General features: G+C 45.0%; 2 protein-coding genes across 3 annotated transcripts in view; one reads left to right on the top strand and one right to left on the bottom strand.

Annotated features, from left to right (window-relative positions):
- The window catches only part of Adap2 (ArfGAP with dual PH domains 2), a 45,714-nt gene extending 44,201 nt beyond the window's left edge, over positions 1-1,513 (bottom strand). The window contains exons 1-2 of the mRNA XM_004870591.4: positions 1,356-1,513; positions 598-728 (exon numbers count right to left, since the gene is read on the bottom strand). Of these exons, the coding sequence (XP_004870648.2) occupies positions 598-728; positions 1,356-1,449 (225 nt within the window). The 5' untranslated portion in view covers positions 1,450-1,513. The remainder of the gene's footprint in view (positions 1-597; positions 729-1,355) is intronic.
- A 10,932-nt stretch (positions 1,514-12,445) lies between these two features.
- The window catches only part of Tefm (transcription elongation factor, mitochondrial), a 74,104-nt gene continuing 68,427 nt past the window's right edge, over positions 12,446-18,122 (top strand). Inside the window, exons 1-2 of one of the 2 annotated variants that reach the window (XM_004870590.4) lie at positions 12,446-12,809; positions 14,153-14,613. In XM_004870590.4, coding sequence (XP_004870647.1) covers positions 12,758-12,809; positions 14,153-14,613 — 513 coding nt within the window. In that variant the 5' untranslated portion in view covers positions 12,446-12,757. The remainder of the gene's footprint in view (positions 12,810-14,152; positions 14,614-18,122) is intronic. The other variant, XM_087191926.1, reaches the window with a different exon arrangement.

Consider the following 18,122-nt stretch of genomic DNA (forward strand, 5'->3'; position numbering starts at 1 on the left):
CCAGTGGGGTCTCCTGAAGGCAGAGTAGGCATCCAGTAATGTCACCTGCTTCCCCAGTCGTCCTTGAACCCAAGTTTGAACTGCCTGCTCTCTGAAGGCTTTATGGGCACAAGAGCATTGCCACCTGGACTGACAGCATCCTCCATGCCCACTGGGCAGGAGGGCAATGGTCCTTCTCCCGGCTGGGGAGAGGAGGAGGAGGGCATAGACCAGGGACCAGGATGTTTCCCTTCCTCTAGTCTAGGGCTCCCACTGATGACAGCAGCAACTATTAATCGACAGCTTAGTGCACCTGGACTGAGCCTCCATTTAATCCTCACAGCGGCCCTACAAAAGGGTGGTGTCTGCCCATACCACCACCGCGGAAACCGAAGGTCCAGAGCTAGGGTTAAGTAACTAGCTTAGGCCTCCCAGGTTGTAAGTAAGCAAATGATGAGGCAGGATTTGACCTCAGGGCCCTTGTGTAGGCTTCCATCTCCTAGGCTGTGTGTCTTCTCCTTAGTCATGTCCCTCTCTGGGCTTCAGTTTTCTCCCTCCCCATGGCTTCACTCCAACTCTACGCTTTCTTTCGGGCTCTGCACGTGCACGCCTTCCCACCTCCACAATGCTGTCGTCCCAGAAGTCAAGCCGCACGGATTTGACTTTGCTGATCTCGGGAAAGTTGCGGTGGACTCCGGAGCAGTGCAGACAGATGAAGATCCCCAGCTTGTAAGAGGCCCAGTCAGGATCTGCGGGGCAGGGAGGCAGAAGCAGAGCTTAGCAGAGGGGAGTCCAGGGTGAGCGGAGGGTGCGTGGGCCGGCTGAGGCTGCGGGGCGCCGTAGCCATCTCTGCCCACGCGGGGACCCTTGTCTCTCAGTCTCCCCACCTCTGACCCACTAAATTACCAGCAGGAAAGCTTGTGATCAGCGCACCCACAGTGGGCGAAGCCCTCCGAGGGAGTCCAGGGCTGGGAGTGGGCGCGACGTGGACGCGACAGGACCGAGGGGGAACCAAGAGGAGCGCGGGAGGGGCCCGCACCGCGCACAGGGGGGCGGCCTGAGCCAGGGCACGGGGCGTGGGGGGCCGGGGAGGGTCGTGGGGGACGGGGCCGGGGGATTCAGGGTCCCTCGGTGGGTGGTGAGAGGTGCCAGGGTCCGGAGAGATGGCACAGGGACGCGGGTGTCGGGTCAGGGTGGTGAGCGGGACGCCAGGGCGCCCGGCTCCGGATCCAGTGTCGCGATCCGGTCCCGAGTGGGGAGTCCGGGTGGGGGTCGGGGTCCGAGTGGGCGGGGCAGGACAGGGGCGCTCACGGGGGACGAGTCCGCGGGGTCCGGGTCCGCGAGCTGGGGTCCCCGGCCGCTCTCCGCGCCCTTACCCGGCGCCCCGCAGTCGGCGCAGCGCGCGTTGCCGGTGTCCGCCGCGTGCAGCAGCTCCAGCAGCCGCTTCTTGTTGCGCTCGCGGTCGCTCATGGCCGGCCCGTCAGGCTCCGCGGGCTCAGCACCGCCGCCTCCCCGCCCCGGCCGCCCAGAACCAGCTCCGCCCCCACGACCTTTCCGCCCCGCCCGGGGGACAGGCGCAGGGCGTGGAGGCCGTCGATCAGCGCGACGTGAGGTCCTGGCCGGCCACAGGCTCGCGGTGTGCGACAAGGTGAACTGCCGGCTCAGCCTTTCTGGGCCTCAGTTTCCACCGCTGTCTTCCTCCGAGAGGAAGACAGGCATATGCCTGCAGCTTAGGACTCCTGGGGAAAATTAAACAGTCTAACTTCTCATAAAGCGCTTCACTGATGTAAGATCTTACACCCACTTGGAGAGTGGCTGTAGGCAAATGCCACCTCCCAGGAAGCCCTCCTAATACTCGGTCCAGGATCTGCCCTTCCCTTTGGCCACCGCGCATCGTGGTAATATATATACAGTAGTCGTGTTAATTCCACCCTCTGCTCCCGAACACACTCTAGAAAGTTGCCCTCACTGGAGAGTTCAATGTCAGCAATTTATTTCCGTGACCCTCGGCTCCTAGCACCAGTACCTGCATTTTTTTTCTTTCCTTTCTTTTTTTTCAAGGTGGTGGGGGAGGTTTGCCCTGCTGCTGGGAATTGAACTCACGGCCTCCAGCATGCTAGGCTGGCGCTCTACCACTGACCTACACCCTCCGGCCTTCTTAAAATTGTATTTTGAGACAGGATCTCACTAAGTCACTAAGTTGTCCAGACTGACATCCAACTCCCCATCTTCCTACCTCAACCTCCCCAGTAGCCAGAATCACAGGCAGTTGACACCTGCACATTTGAAAACTTCCAAAAACTAGTTGTATGCCTGTGTTCATCAGGAAGTGAATCAACTTGGACACAGCGGGGTACAGTAAAGTTCCATCACCGGGGGTGAGGGCAGAGCTCAGGTGACCTTGACGCTGAGCATCCCATCAAGCCCTTTCCCTTCGTGTCACCATCCTCAGCGACTCATGGGGCTCCTGGTACACGCTAAGCATCTCCTCTGTACATCTATCCTACATGTACAGTTTAAAGTACAGGCTGTAAGGTTTCCATCCTGATGGACAGCAACTGATAGTATAGGTGACCTGCTTGCATCCCCCCCACATACACCAGTATGATATAATGCAGTGAATCCGGGAATCTACAAATTCAGGTTTTGACTGTTGATTCCTTTACTTTCTAGCTGGTCATCTTTGGACAAGTTCTTTCGCTTCTCTGAGCCTTGGACTCCTCACATGTAAAACGAAGATGTTGAAATCTACCTAAAAGGGTCTTTGAGATGGCACACAAAGCTCTCAAACCACAGTGGTTGCTTTGCATCCCCTGCCTGTCTGGTCAGCTTGGGAGGTTGTCATCTGGAGTGCTGTGTGTCATTTCCCATCAGCCCTACAGTGGAAGAGGTCAATTTCCCATCATCCCTAGAGTGGAGAAGGTCAAGCCGCCAGCCCAGAGGAGGGAGGGGGAAGCATTCCCAGGAACAACCAGCCATGTGGGTCTTTACTGTGGAGGAGGGTGAGTCCTAGCCCAGGGACAGCCACAGATGGCTGAGTGAGAGAGCCATGTGGGGTCAGGGGGTATGAGGTTAAGCAAATGACATGATTCATTTCTGCTACTTTGGATGGACAGAGAGAGAGAAAAATAAATCTCCCCGGAAGAGAGATGGGAAAGCCAACCTAAGGTAAGAAAGTTGAGAGGAGGGGTGGGGGAATAAAGAGGGATAAGCCGAGGCTATTTCTCCTTAGGACAGTGATGGGACAAAATTGTGACATTCCTCTTCTCTTCATCCTGATTCTCACTGTCCCTTCCCTGGAGGTCTCCCAAAAGCAATCTAAAGAAAACATAGTATAAGGGCCGGGGATTTAGCTCAGTGGTTCTGCCACCTGCCTCACAAGTGGAAGGTCCCGACTTCGATCCCCCATACAAAAAAAAAAAAGAAGAAGACATAGTACATTTCACATTTCTGCCAAAGAGCCAGGAATTCAGAGGTCTCCCTAGTTTTCCTGCTTCCTTTTTTATTTTTGTTTCTCATTGAACAGGAATCAGAGCGTAGAATTTCAGGCATCCTTAGAATTAAAAAGAAAACAAACAACAAAACCTCTGTCATTTTGCTGTGACAGGCTTCTTCCCTGCTTTGCTTCTGTTTGCGGGGAGGTGATGCTAGTGGACACTTACTGAGTGTTTTTCAGAAGAGCTTCTCACATTTCATAAATGTGAGCTGCAGGATCCCCCTCCGAGGGCAGCAGGGTATCAGCTGCCTTGCAGAAGAGAAGTTGAGCCTCAAGAGGAGTTGAGTTACCCAAAGTCACAGAGTCATGGAGCAGAACAGGGGCCTAAACACAGGTCCCTTATCTTGATGTCCTTCGGTCCAGGGTTATTTCATGAAATAAATAATTGTTTACTCTCTTATACACTTTTTGTTTTTTGAGACAGGGTCTTGCTACACAGCCCAGGCTGGCCTCAAACTCATGGCCATCCTCCTGTCTCAGCCTCCCAAGTGCTGAGATCACAGGCGTGCACCACCATACTCAGTGTTTTTCATATACATTTAATGAGTACAAAGTGATGATTTGAGACACATAAACATTGTATAATGGGCTGGGGATTTAGCTCAGTGGTTCCGGCGCCTGCCTCGCAAATGCAAGGTCCTGAGTTCAATCCTCAGTACCCCCCCGCAAAAAAAAACATTGTATAATGATGACTATAATCAAATACAATCCATCACACCCATGCTGTATATTAGATCCCCAGAACTTGTTCATCTTATTTTTTTAGTTGAATGTGTCATTTACTTGTTCATCTTATCACTCAAAGTTTGTACCCTTTATTTTCACCACTATTCCCAAAACTTTTATGGCCCCAAACGGAAACTCTGTAGCCTACTCCTGGGTACTGGGTAATAGTTGAGCTCAGCGCCAGGAAAGAGGCTGCTCCTAAGGGAAGAAGACTACGCCAGAGGCATCATGAGCAGGGATCTGTGGGGCAGGTGGGCTGAGGCAGTTGCTGTGGGGTGCTGAGTCCAGGCAGCAGCTGCTGCTGGGGCAAGAGACAGAATGTGTCCTCAGATTGGTGCCTCTTCAGCTGAGGGGAGCCTCAGCAGGGCTAGAAGAAAGCCTCCAGCTGCATTCTCAAGAACCCCCTCACAATCCCCAGAGAACAGTGTGTGACCCTTTTGTGAATTTAAATGCTTATGTTTATTAGTTTTAAAATTTGGAAGAAAACTATAATTATAGGAAATTTGGAAAATACAGTAAAGAAAGAAAAACCACTCATAATTATGGTCACCATTTACTCAGGGATTGCAGTGTGCCAAGCTGCTTACATGAATTACTTCCTTTAATCTTTGTCATGCCCTGAAACGTAGTTTTATGCCCATTTTACAGAAGAGGCAACTGTGACCCACAGAGAAGTAAATTTGTTGAAGGTTACACAACTAAGATGATGCATTCTGGGTAATGCATAGTACTGGAGCTGAGATTTGAACCCAAGTTTGTGTTGCACCCTTTCTACCAATACATCAGATTGAACCAGATAAATCTGACTTAGAAAAATAGCAATGTCATGCAGTTCAAACTAATACTATGGTTTGAATTGTACTTCTAATGACCATCAGTAACATTTTGTGAGTTTCTTCCTGGTCCTTTGTACATACACCAATATGACTGAGACTATAATTTTCAAACAACTTTTATCCCGCTTTTACTTTTCTACACACATCCTACATCACATTATTATGGATGTTTCATGAGATCTTTTTTTTTTTTTTTTTGGTACTGGGGATCAAACTCAGGACCTTGAGCTTTCAAGGCAGGCATGGTGCCACTGAGCTAAAACCCGGTCTTCATGAGATCATTTTAATGGCAATGTAATAATCTATGTATATTTCTTCACTGTTGGACAGATGGATTTCAACCAATGTTGTAATGATTGTTGGGCTGGGGATTTAGCTCAGTGACACTGCACCTGCCTTGCACAAGGTCCTGTGTTCGATCCCTGGTACTAAAAAACAAACAAACAAAGATTGTCTTTATACCTGATGCTTTTTTTCACCTTTAAAGTTGTATATTTGAGCACCACATTCTACTGTTACCGCTTGCTGGTTTGCTGGTTTCCCTTGCTATCCTGGGCTTTGCTAGGACAGGAGTTGCCTGCTGCATTCTCGGCTGTATCCCCAACATCTGCCTGCTGCGTAGCAGGGGTTCAGTAAGTATTTGCTAAATAAACAGACATGAGTACCAATAAAAAAAATTAACAATAAAGTGAGAAGACTTGGGGTCACACACGCATTTTCCCTTTTTATTTTGTACTGGGGATCGAACTTGGGACCTTGTGCTTGTGAGGCAGGTGGCAGGCAGAACTACTGAGCTAAATCACCGGCCCTACATTTTCCCTTTTAAAGGAAAGAACTAACAGGTAGGCAAGTGAAAGAGCCAACAGCCAAGCAGACAGGCCAAAGAATCTGGTGGCGTGGACCTACAGATTTCTATATTCAATTTCACTTTGTCCTCAACAACAGGAATCAGCTTGGCACTCAGAGAGTCCCTAGTCCAATACCACCGAACTGTTTGCTCATTCATTCATTAAGAACAGTATTTATGGGGCACCTACTGTGTGCCCAGCCCTGTGATGGGTGCTAGGGAGAAATGAATATACATATACATAATATGGTTGAAGAGTAATAAATGATATAAAGAATAAAGGGATAGAGAAGGATAAAGGCTGTTATTTTAAATAAAGGGTCAAGGAAGTCCTCTCTGATGAGGTGACCTTTAAGGAAGGTGTCTCAGAAAAGTATCCAGGGAATGACAACAGCAAATGCAAAGGTCCTGGGGTGGTAATGCTTGGTGTGTGCTTTGTCTGCCTCCTTTAAGCACAGGGCTGTCCAATTCCATGCCATTGTGTCTCACTTATGTTGCTCCCTCTCCTACTGCAGCCTTTTTCTGTACACCAGCCCCCACTGGTCTATGGAAATTTATTTCTATGCTCAAATTCAAATCTGCATTCTTACAGCTTGCCCTTATCTCCTGCACCTATGTTCCCTCAAAAATATTCATATTTCTATTACAGCTATCACTTTAAACTATGGTTGTTTTTATACCTGTTTGGTTCCAGTCAGCAGTGATCTGGTGAAGAGCAGATTGCCATATTCATCTTTGTAACCTTGAAGAAAGGACTGTATTTGGCCCAAAATATGTTGGTTGATTCCTTTCTCTGAAATATGCAAGATAGGTCAAACCACAGAGACAGGAAGGAGATGAGAGTTTTCCAGGGGGCGGAGGGGACTGGAGGACTGCCAAATATGCATGAGGTTTCCTTTTGGGGTGTTAGAAATGCTCTGGAACTAGATAGTAGTGATTGCTGCACAACTTTGAGAATGGACTAAATGCCACTTAATTGTACATTAAAATGGTGTTTTTGTTTTTAGATAGGGTCTCACTATGTAGTCCAGGCTGGCCTCAAACTCAAAGGGATCCTCCCATCTCAGCCTCCCAAGTGGTGGGATTACAGGCATGTGCCACCATGCCCAGCAAAAATGGTACATTTTGTCTATACAAATTTTGCCATAATTTTTAAAAGATGGGTGGTTAAACTGAATGGAATTGAGACTGTCATTACACAGGCAGTCCAGTTGATGCAAATTTGCATTTTGCACCAACCTACTAGAGATCCAGAGAATGGAAAAATGCAGCTGCAAAATCTAAAGAGCCAGAAAATGAGTCCTAAGCAGACACAAGATCATGGCTTTCTTTTTTTTTTTTTTGGTACGGGGGATAGAGCTCAGTCAGGTCCTTGCATTTGCGCAGCAGGTGGCAAAACCACTGAGCTAAATCCCCACCCCTCATGGCTTTCATTTTAGACCATTATCTGGAACACTGAGTGAGAAGTTAAGTCTTGGAGTTTTAGTCCCAACTCCAACTGTAGGGATTATAGTGACATCTGTTGGAAATTTGAACACTGAAGGGAAGTGTCTGCCATGGAACTGGGCTTTAAAACCTGGGCTCCAGGGCCAGGGATTTAGCTCAGTGGTTCCTCCACCTGCTTTGCAAGTGCAAGGACCAGAGTTCAATCCCTGGTACCAGTAAAATAAAATAAAAATTAAACCTGGGCTCCAAAACCCCAAGTTATGCCTAAATTAACCACATAAGGGGTTGTGCTACAAAGCATCTGGGCGTTTTCTTCTTGAGAATGTTTCTTAGACAGTCTCATTTCATCTTAAACTATATAATCAACTGTCCAATGAGTAATGTCTCATTGTATAACACTGTGTAGTTTAAGAATGATTCATATATTTTCATTTCCACAACAGTCATTCAAGAGTGGAGCTTTGAGTTTTATTTTGCAAAAAAGGAAAACTGGGACCGGGGATTTAGCTCAGTGGTTTTGCCGCCCAATGACCTGAGTTCGAGCCCTGGTACCAAAAAAAAAAAAAAAAAAAAAAAAGGAAAACTGAACAATAGAAACAAATTGAGATAAATATATAATATGTAGCAGTGGTGGTGCATGAGCCCAAATACGCTGATTCTGGGTCTCAAATTGTGCGTGTTGGTTTTTTATTTTGATCATTTGCTTAATCATTTTAGTTCTGTGCAATGCTGAAAGACAATAAAGTATACTGGAAGACAGGAAAAAGAAACCCTAAAATTTCTCTCAGACTATAACTAGTAGGACTAATTATCTTTCCTCTATAAAATATCACTGAGGGTTGTGGGTGGGTCAGAGAATTAGGTCAAGTACCCCCTTCCCTGAATGACCTATTAAAAAATGTCACTAAACATTCAAACCTTAGATGATGTACTTCTAATTCAAAGTAATTTGGGGAAGTAAACTTTCAAGTAACATTTTATTAAAGCATAACAAATATAGAAAAGTGCGTAATCCAAAAGGCCCATTACTACTTCAGTAATCAGCCCTCAAATATAACCTGTTTTTTTGTTTTTTTAGCACTGGGGATCAAACTCGGTACCTTGTGCTTATGAGGCAGGCGGTGGCAGCACTGAGCTAAATCCCCAGCCCAAATGTAACCTGTTTTTTATAACCTTAGTTTTGTCTGATTTGGCATCTCATATATTAATGTATGGTTTCACATCAATATGTTTATGATTCATCCATATTACTGGCTGTAGTCAAAGTTCACTAACATATGCACGTAGCCAGGCATGGTGATGCATACCTGTAATTCCAGATACATGGTTCTTTTCTCTCTTTTTTTTCCAGTACCAGGAATTGAACTCAGGACCTTGTACTTGCCAGGTAGGTGCAACGATGCTGAGCTACATCCCTGGCCCTAATTCCAGCTACTTGGGAGGCTGAGGTAGAAAGACTGAAAGTTTGAGGCCACCCTGTCTCAAAATAAGAATAGATATCTGCTATACTTGATCATAGCCAGAAAGCCTGAGAAACCCATTTCAAAATAAAATAAAGAGGGATGGGGTTACCTCAGTGGCAGAGCACTTGCCTAGCATATGCAAGGCCCTGAGTTCAATCCCAGAGCAATGAACTTTTCTTTTTTTCTTTTTTGAGACTTGCTATGCAGTTCAGGCTGGCCTCAAACTCATGGCAATCCTCCTGCCTCAGCCTCCCAAGTGCTAGAACTACAGACATGTGCCACTATGCCCAGCTCTGAACATTCTTGTAACCAGGTTTAACCATGTGAAATTTTGCCAGTTTTGTAATCAACATCTGTTAAGTATTAGTAATTTTATACATGTAGTTCAATGTATTGTACACTCCTCCCCCACTTCCCAGTGCCTCTCACATGCTAGACAAACACTGTACCACTGACTTCTATTCCCAGCCCATTTGTTTTATTTTGATAGGGTCTCCCCAAGTTACTCCTACTGGCCTCAAACTGGTCATGATCTCTCACCTCCCAAGTAGCTGGAACCCTGCACACCTCTAAGTGCACAAGCGTTTGCATTGTGTTGGACACATACCCAGGGGGCAGATTTCTGAGTCCCTGAGGTGCACATATCTTTAAAGAAACTAGATACTACCAAACTGTTTTGCAAAGTGACTCTATCAAGCCACACTTCATCAGCAATTGCTCTACATCTTTACCAACACTCCAATCTGTTGACCTATTAGTCTTTTCTCATTTTAGCTAACTTCATGGTATGCAGTGATATCACAATGTGGTTTTAATTTGCATTTCCTTCATGACTAATAAAATTGAATACTTTTCATCTGCCTTGAATATATCCTTTTTATGCCAACATGGTGGTACATGACTGTAATCCCAGCTACTCAAGAGGCTGAGGAAGGAGAATTGCAAGTTCAAGGCCAGCCTGGGCAATTTAGTGAGATCCTGTCTCAAAATAAAAAAATAAAAGGCCTGGAGATGTAGCTCAATAATAGTACTTCCCCTTGCCCAATACAGGTAAGGCCCTGGGTTCAATCCTTAGTGTCCAAAAAGTGTATCTATGTCTCCTCTATAGATGAAGTGTCTGTATTAAAGTCTTTGCCCATTTAAAAAAATTAGATTGCCTGCTTTTCTTAATTTGTAGCAAATTTGAAAATATATATATTTTTTGAAAATATATTTTGGATCCAAGTTTTCAGCTGTAGTATTGTAAATATTTTATTTCATTCTGTAACTTGCCATTTCACTTAGTGGTATCTTAACATATTCCAACTTTAATGAAATCCAGTTTACTTTTTTTTTTTTTGGTACCAGGGATCGAATTCAGGACCTCGAGCTTGCCAGGCATGCAGTGGCACCACTGAGCTAAATCCCCGGCCCAGAGCATTCATTTTTAATGTTTTTTTCCCACACATAATTAACCTGAGGCAGGGACATCGGTCTGTAGGCGATAAAAACAGGGAAATGAGGAGCCAGTTTCTGAAGAAGTTGCCAGTTTTCGTTTTGAACACCCTGATTCTGGTTTACAGTTGTGAGTGCTGGTTTTCTTTCCCTATCACTTCCACCTTCTGGTGGAAGCATGATTCTGAAAGAAGGCTCTGAGAAATGAGGGTGTTTTCCCTTGAGGTCATTAATAATTAGAAGTGTTTTCACTGATCTTTTATTATATGCTGAGTGTATCCTGAAAGTTTCTTCTGAATCCTCCAAGCAGTCCCCTGGGGCGGTACAGGCATCTCCATTTTGCAAATGAGGAAGCTGAGTTTCCAAGAGGCTGAGAAACTGCCTGAGCTGTGCAATAAGTGCTAAGTTGTGTCTTGCCAGCAAACCACACCACCTCTGAGACATTACTAGGAGTCTTTACACTTTACTTTCATTTGTTAGTTTCCTAGGACTGCTGCAACAAATCACCATGAATGGAGAGGCATAAATGGGTGGATGTTTATTCTCTCATTTGGGAAGCCAGAAGTCTGAAACCAACACATTGGCATGGTTGGTTCCTTCTGAGGGGGATCTGTCCCATGCCTCTCTCCTGGCTTTTGGTGACAGCTTCCTCAGCATGTAAATGCCCCCCTCCAGCTGAACTGTGCTTCCATCTGTATATGGCTATCTTCTTACAAGAACAATAGCCAAATTGGATTACCCACTGCCCCAGTCCAGTGTGACCTATTTTATTTTGTTTTTAAGGTTGAGGTGTTGCTGTGTTGCCAGGCGACTGAGTTCATAGGATCCTCCCATGTCAGCCTCCCAAGTGCAGTAGGTGGCAGGACAGGCACTGACATTGTACCTGGCATTTTCACCTTTTTGTCTGCTTGTTTGTGTGGTGCTGGGAATTGAATCCAGGGCCTCCACGCATACCAGGCATTGCCCTACACTAACTACACCCCCCTCTTCCTCATTTTAACCAATTATAACAAAAATGACCTTATTTCCAAATAAGGTCACATTCTGAGGTACTGAGTTAGAACTTCAACATATCGTTTGTTTGTTTGTGAAAAGGTCTCACTGTGTAGCCCAGGCTGGACTCAAACTCCCATTGATCCTCCTGCCTCAGCCTCCCAAGTATTAGGATAACAAGTGTGCACCACTATGCCTGGCTATCAACATAACTTTTTTTGAAGACTACCGTTAAACCACAACAGTTCATTAAATTGAGTAAGCTCTAGGGCTGGGGATTTAGCTCTGGTTCCACTGCCTGCTGCACAAGGACAAGGATCGGAATTCCATCCCCGATACTAAAAAAAAAAAAAAAAAAAAAAAAAAAAAAAAAAATGAGTAAGCTCTGAACGAAAGGGAAATCCTTTCCTCCTGATTTGGACGATTTTATACAAAAATAAGTTGACTTTATTTCTTGTTAGATTGATTCCTAAGTCCCCCAGAAACGGCCAAGATTCTTAGAATTCCTGTAATTTCTATTAATACGACGCCCATGTCAAACCCCATTGGCTTTCAATAGACATACGGACGATCAATTCATTGATGTCCCACAAAAACCCAAACCCATCACCTTTCCCTTCCTCCTGACTCCCCTCTTCTTCACAAAACTAGCTAAAGTCTCCCCATCTTCCAGAAAGAATCCTTTTTCTTCCACTCTCCTCACATCTCCCAGGTTCACTTCCTTTCTGTTCGCTCTCCCTTGGGAAGCTGGAAGGTACAGGAGCTTCCAGACCTCTCCCCGCGACCTGGCGGGCGGAGATCTATAACCTTTCCTCTCCGAATTCAATACCAACCAAACTTCACGCCCGCCTCACCTCCCTTCATCTCTTCCAAATGGAATACTGTGCCCACTGCCAAAGCCCTCTCCTTGTACCTCGCCCTTCTCTGATACTCTGCCTGCATTTTTTTTTCTTTTCTTTTCCTTTTGAGACAGAGTCTCGCTATGTAGTTTAAGCTGGCCTCAAACTGGCGGCGATCCTCCTGCCTCAGCCTGCCGCGAGCGCTGGGCTTACAGGAGTGCACCACCACTCTGGGCCCCTACATCTGCTCTCTTTTCCTTGCTGAGCTTCTGAAACTTCACCTCTCTCCGAATTGTTCCACTGTACCCGGGGGCATCGTCCTGTACCCGCCTCCGCTCCCCACCACACTCGGCCGCACACTGGGTTCCCATAGGAGCCAATCTACGTAGCTGGGAGAAACACGGGGAGCCTGACCTGAAGAGTCCTTACGAACTACAGACTAAAGCTAGCCGAGGCGTTCGGTTCCAGGAAGATTCGGCGCAGCCGCTGTAAGCGGCAAGTTCGGGCGAGAAGTTTCTTAGACACTGCGGAGTGAGTCTGCAGGACACCCAAGGGCTCGGCTTTCGGCGCCCTGCGAGCCGCCGCTCAGCCGGAACCTTTCTGCTGAGCATGAGCCGCGTGCTTTGGGGCGAAGCACACAGGAACCGGAAATTAGTGGAGGAGGACTGACCGTGGGAGCCTGGGACGGGACTTGGAAGATGAGCGTCCGGTATTTCCTCAAGGCCAGAAGTAGAAGTCCTGGAATAGAAGGTTAATTTCCCATGCCATTAACCCCCGATCCTGGAGTGTTTCCTTACGTCTCACATCTAGGTCGCCCACTTGGAGCTCTAGCTGAGCTGACAGCAGTTCTGGTCCCGTACCTCAATCTGTGTTTCCCTGGGTCTGCTTGCGTTTTTCCTGGTCTGGGAGGCAGGAGGGAGATTCAGATTCTGACCAGAGCTTGGTTGCCTCTGGTTGTATTTTTCTGTGGCTGTGATGGCAGAGTGACTTTACACTGGTTTTGCAAAGTTACGCATTATACAGTGTTTGTTCTGCTTGCAAAAAAAATAGTCACGGGGACTGGGGATGTAGCTAGCGCAGGGTAGAGCGCTTGCCTGGCATGCTCAGGGCTTTAGGTTCAATCTCCAGTACTGTAAAAACAAACCCAAACAAACAAACAAAAGGCCTGGTACAAATCTTGAAAAGTGTACAGTAGGAAATAAAGCCTCCCATAAATCTACTACTTAGCGAAACTGTTTCTTATAGATGCATAAAACTTAATTTTCTGTAGTTCATCGAGTGAGAAACTAGTGAAAATGAAAGTGACAATAAATCTTTTTTTTAGGTACCGGGGACTGAACTCAGGACCTTGCGCTTGGGAGGCAGGTGCGGTGCCACAAAGCTCAATCCCCTGCCCCATAAATCTTAAATAGCAGTTACAAAATGGTCCCTCTGCTATTACAAATACTGACAACATTAAGCTTTTGAAAACATGTCCTTAGGGCCTCATGCATGCTAGATAAGAACTCTACACTGAGCTATAGTCCCAGCCCCCCCCCCCCTTTTTATTGGAGACAGGGTCTCCTACGCAGTTCAGGCTGGCCTTGAACTCACTATGTAGCCCAGGCTGACCTCAAACTCAGCAATCCTCCTGCCTCAGCCTCCTGAGTGCTGGGATCACAGGCATGTGCCACCACTCCCGAATAACTACAACTTCTTTTTCTCTCTCTTTTTTTGGTACTGGGGATCGAACTCAGGTCCTTGTGCTTGCACAGCAGGCGCCGAAACCACTGAGCTAAATCCCCGGCCCCTACAACTTCTTGATGGACATAAAATACAATTTTCTAAATAGTAAAATTTTGGACTGATCCATAAGACTCAGAAAACATCTCTTTTGATTTAAAAATAACAAAAAGCCTAGTTTTAAAAAACTGTGTGCAGAGGTAACTACAATATAGTTCTAAAACTAACCTCCTTTAAAAATTATTTCAGGTGATCCAGGTTAAATTATAGGAAAATCTGTGGGACTTTGCCAAGGATCTGGTGAGGCTTGCAACTAATACTAAAGGAAAGTAGGACATCCCAACTTACATTTTGATAAATTTTCCTTTTAGGAAGGTGGACATGCTTTCCAGTTCCACTGAAGTCGTCCCTATTCCAGGACCTATGTAATTTCTGCTGTCGGAAAAAATCCACTGAACCTGAAAGAATTATTACCAGTTTTGCTTCCTGTGGTAAAAATGCAAAGGAGTCTGGAAATGTACTTGATAAGATCTTCTCTTCAGAAGAGCAGGCTTCCATCCTGCATGTGTTGAATACAGCATCTAATAAAGAACTTGAAGCTTTCAAATTGCTTCGTGGAAGAAAGTCCATCAATATTGTAAAGTACAGAGAAAAATTGGGGCCGTTTCAGGATTTGGCAAGTTTGATGAATGTGCCCTTGTTGCAGTATGAAACTGTTGTTCAAGTTTGTAACTCAATTCTTTGTCCAGAGACTGAAAAGAAAAAAAAGTTGCCAGAAAACTGGCAATTGAGAAAGTTCATCAAACCGGATATAGAAAGAGAGAGACTTAAGGTATTGTCTTAGTGTCTGTTTCACTGCCTGATGTTTGAGAATTGTGTGGTCCCATCATTCTGGGCATTGGGCTGGGGTGTTACTAGTACAGGGTTCTTTAGGTTTAGTTGGTGGATCTATCCATACTTGTATAATTGCGAAGTATGATTACTAGCACATAATAAGGTATACAGACAGTAATTGGCAATTGAGAGGAGAGAAAACTAAGCTACTACTGTTAAGTTTACTAGAATGAGAGAAAATTAGGCTGAGTGGAAGAAGAGGGCATTGTAGAAAAACAGTTGATGTCAATAAATAGGGCCGGGGATTTAGCTCTGTCATTCCGCCACCTGTCTTGCAAGCACAAGGTTCCAAGTTCAATCCCTGGTACCAAAAATAAATAAATGAATAGGTCTATGCAAGATATATTTAATAGGACTGTTGTAGAGATACCCAGCTGTAATGAGAAATTAAGATGCAAAAATGGGTTATAGCCAAGCAGTGACTCTAGAACATTATACCAGTATTTATGGCAAGATGTAAAATTATTTTCTGCTCCCCATACTTCCATTAACAGCATTCTAAAAGCAAATTGTAGCTGGGCATGTTACCACATGCTTGTAATCCCAGCCCTGGGGAAGCTGAGGAAAGAAGATCACCATGCATTCAAGGCCAGCCCAGGCTACATAGCAAGATCCTGTATCAGGTTGCAGCTCCGCATGCCAATTTTTTTTGACTTCTTTTTAATTTTCCTTTTGTACCCAGGATGGAACTCCGGTCCTTCCACTTGCAAGGCAGACAGTGGAACCACTGAACTAGATCCCTGGCCCCAAGCAAGATCCTGTCTCAAACAAAACAAAACCTCTTTAAGTGTAACCTGTAAAACTATTCAAATTACTTGACACAATAAATTTTGGAGGAACTTAGGTCCTGTGTACCTTTGCTTGATAAAATATCCTCTTATCCCATAATACTCATCTTTTTTTTCTGGGGAAGTCAGGGAACAGCAGTTGTTCTTTTTTGGTTTTTTTGGTACTGGGGATTGAACTCAGGACCTTGTGCTTTCAAGGCAGGCAGTGGAACCACTGAGCTAAATCCCCAGCCCTAATAGTTCTTAGGTTTTTGGGGGGGGGTTTTTTGGTACCAGAGATCGAACTCGGGTCCTTGCGCTTTCGAGGCAGGCGCCAGAACCACTGAGCTAAATCCCCGGCCCAGTAGTTCTTAGTTTTGAGGGGATTATAGATACTTTTTTGAAAACTTGGTGAAATTTATGGACCTTGCCAGGGGTGGAAAACTATAACATGTACACAGAATACTGCATATACTTTTTATTTTATTTTTTGGTACCAGGGATTGAACTTGTGTCCTTGCGCTTGCACAGCAGGCGGCGAAACCACTGAGCTAAATCCCCGGCCCCTTTTTTTGTTTTTTTGAGACAGAGTCTTGCTGTGTAGTTCAGGCTGATCTTGAACCCATAGCAGTCCTCCTGCCTCTGCCTTCCAAGCACTGAAATTACAGATGTAATTTCATCATGCCCAGTTGGAGAGAGTTTTTTTTTTTGAGACAGGGTCTCACTATGTCGTTCAGGTTGACTTTGAACTCAGGCGATCCTCCTATCTCAGCCTCCCAAGTGCTGGGATTACAGGTGTGTGTCACCACCTTGCAGACTAAGTTTTTTTTTTTTTTTAGAAAAACATTTATCGATATATTTTAGATATACATAATGGTAACATTCATCATAGGGAATTTGTACCAGTACATGATATATCTTTCTTCTTTTTTTCCCCCATTCCACCATCCTTATGTACAAAAGCTTTGTTTCCATTTTTTCCTTTTTCTTTTTTTTCTTGTCCTTTCTTTCCCTTTCCCCCTCTCCGCTCCCTTGTTCCCCCTCTCATTTGAACATTTTCCCATTTCCCCATGTCTGTTGTACATTTTAGCTCTTATTTCTATCACACCAGGTAGACAATTCGGTATTTTAAACATGTGTGTTCAATTTACTTCACTTAAGAGTATGGTCTCAAGGTGGATCCATTTAGCTAGAAATATGGAGACTAAGTTGTTTTGTTTTTGCTTTTTGTTTTGTACCAGGGATCAAACTTGGGACCTTAATGCTTGCGAGGCAGGTGACAGAACCACTGAGCTAAATCCCTGGCCTGGACACTAAGTTTTAAAGTCAATTTGTGTGGAGAAAATTGTGCAACAAAATCTTTTTTAGAAATCTGTTGTCCAAGGAAGTACTATGTGTAGTATGGTTTAGCAGTGCTTATGCACTAAAGCCTGAGTGTCACTGAGCTAAAGAGCCAATAGGAAATCGGTGTTTTGTAGATGTCTGAGTGCTCAAACTATTCCTCTTTAATATATTTATGCAGTGATTTATTTACCAGAAAGGGTGATGGGTATAGAAATGTAAGTTGTTCCTTAATTACCCCTAGTAGGGTAGTTATTTTTTTTTGGTACCGGGGATCAAACTCAGGACCTTGAGCTTACAGGGCAGGGGGTGGAACCACTGAGCTAAATCCCTGGCCCCCAGTAGTGTATTTGTCAGTACAACTAAGTAGGCCAACAGAAATGAGATGATGTACTTTATATCCAGCACAGAGCTAAATCCATATATCCATCTCTTTTTTTTTTGGTACTGGGGACCCAACTCAGGACCTTGAGCTTTCAAGGCAGGCTCTGGAACCACTGAGCTAAATCCCGGCCCCATATATCCATCTCTTAAAAGGCCTCTAGCCATCTAAACTCAACACAGTAAGACAACTCACTCCCCAGCTTTTCCAATATGCCCCTCTTCTTTATCTTAAGGATGCCATCCAATAACATAAAACTCGTTTTCCTAGCTCCTCCTCCAGCCTACACAAGGTATCATTTCTACTCCCCTATCTGATCATTTTCTTCTCCATCATTGTGTTTGGTTCTTAATAGTTTGTTATAATGGTACCTAACACAGATCCCTACTTTTCATCAGTCCAGTCCATCTGCATACTGTCAGTGACTTTTCTGAAATGCAAATTTTATATTACAGTACTCCCTAAAATTACATGCTTTGGGGCTTGGGGATATGGCTCAGTGGTTGCTGTCTGCCTGGCCAGGTACAAGGTTGAGTTTGATGCCCTGTACAAAAAAAAAATGCCGGACATGGTGGTGCACACCTGTAATCCCAGCACACGGAGGCTGAGGCAGGAGGATTGTTGTGAGTTTGACCAGCCTGGGCTCCATAGTTCAGGGCCAGCCTGAACTACAACATGAGACCCTGCCTCAAAAAAAAAAAAAAAAAAAAAAAATTACATGCTTTGGTGGCTCCCTGTAGCTCTCAGAATAAAGTTAAGTTACTAAACTTTACAACTACTCTCTGTTCTTTGTCCTGTCTTTAGTTCAGGAAAACAGCCTAACTGCAGTCGGGGTGAAATCACTTTATATTTACCATTTTATTCATTTTCATCTTCCAGTAAACCTTCGTGACCACTTTGCTTTATAGTAACTGTTGAACGGTGACATTTCTTATGTTTTTTTTTTTTTTTTAGGGG

Source organism: Heterocephalus glaber, unplaced genomic scaffold (genome assembly GCF_053883595.1).
Source record: "Heterocephalus glaber isolate CG9 unplaced genomic scaffold, H.glaber_assembly_v1.0 deba00001564, whole genome shotgun sequence".
Classification (NCBI taxonomy): domain Eukaryota; kingdom Metazoa; phylum Chordata; class Mammalia; order Rodentia; family Bathyergidae; genus Heterocephalus; species Heterocephalus glaber.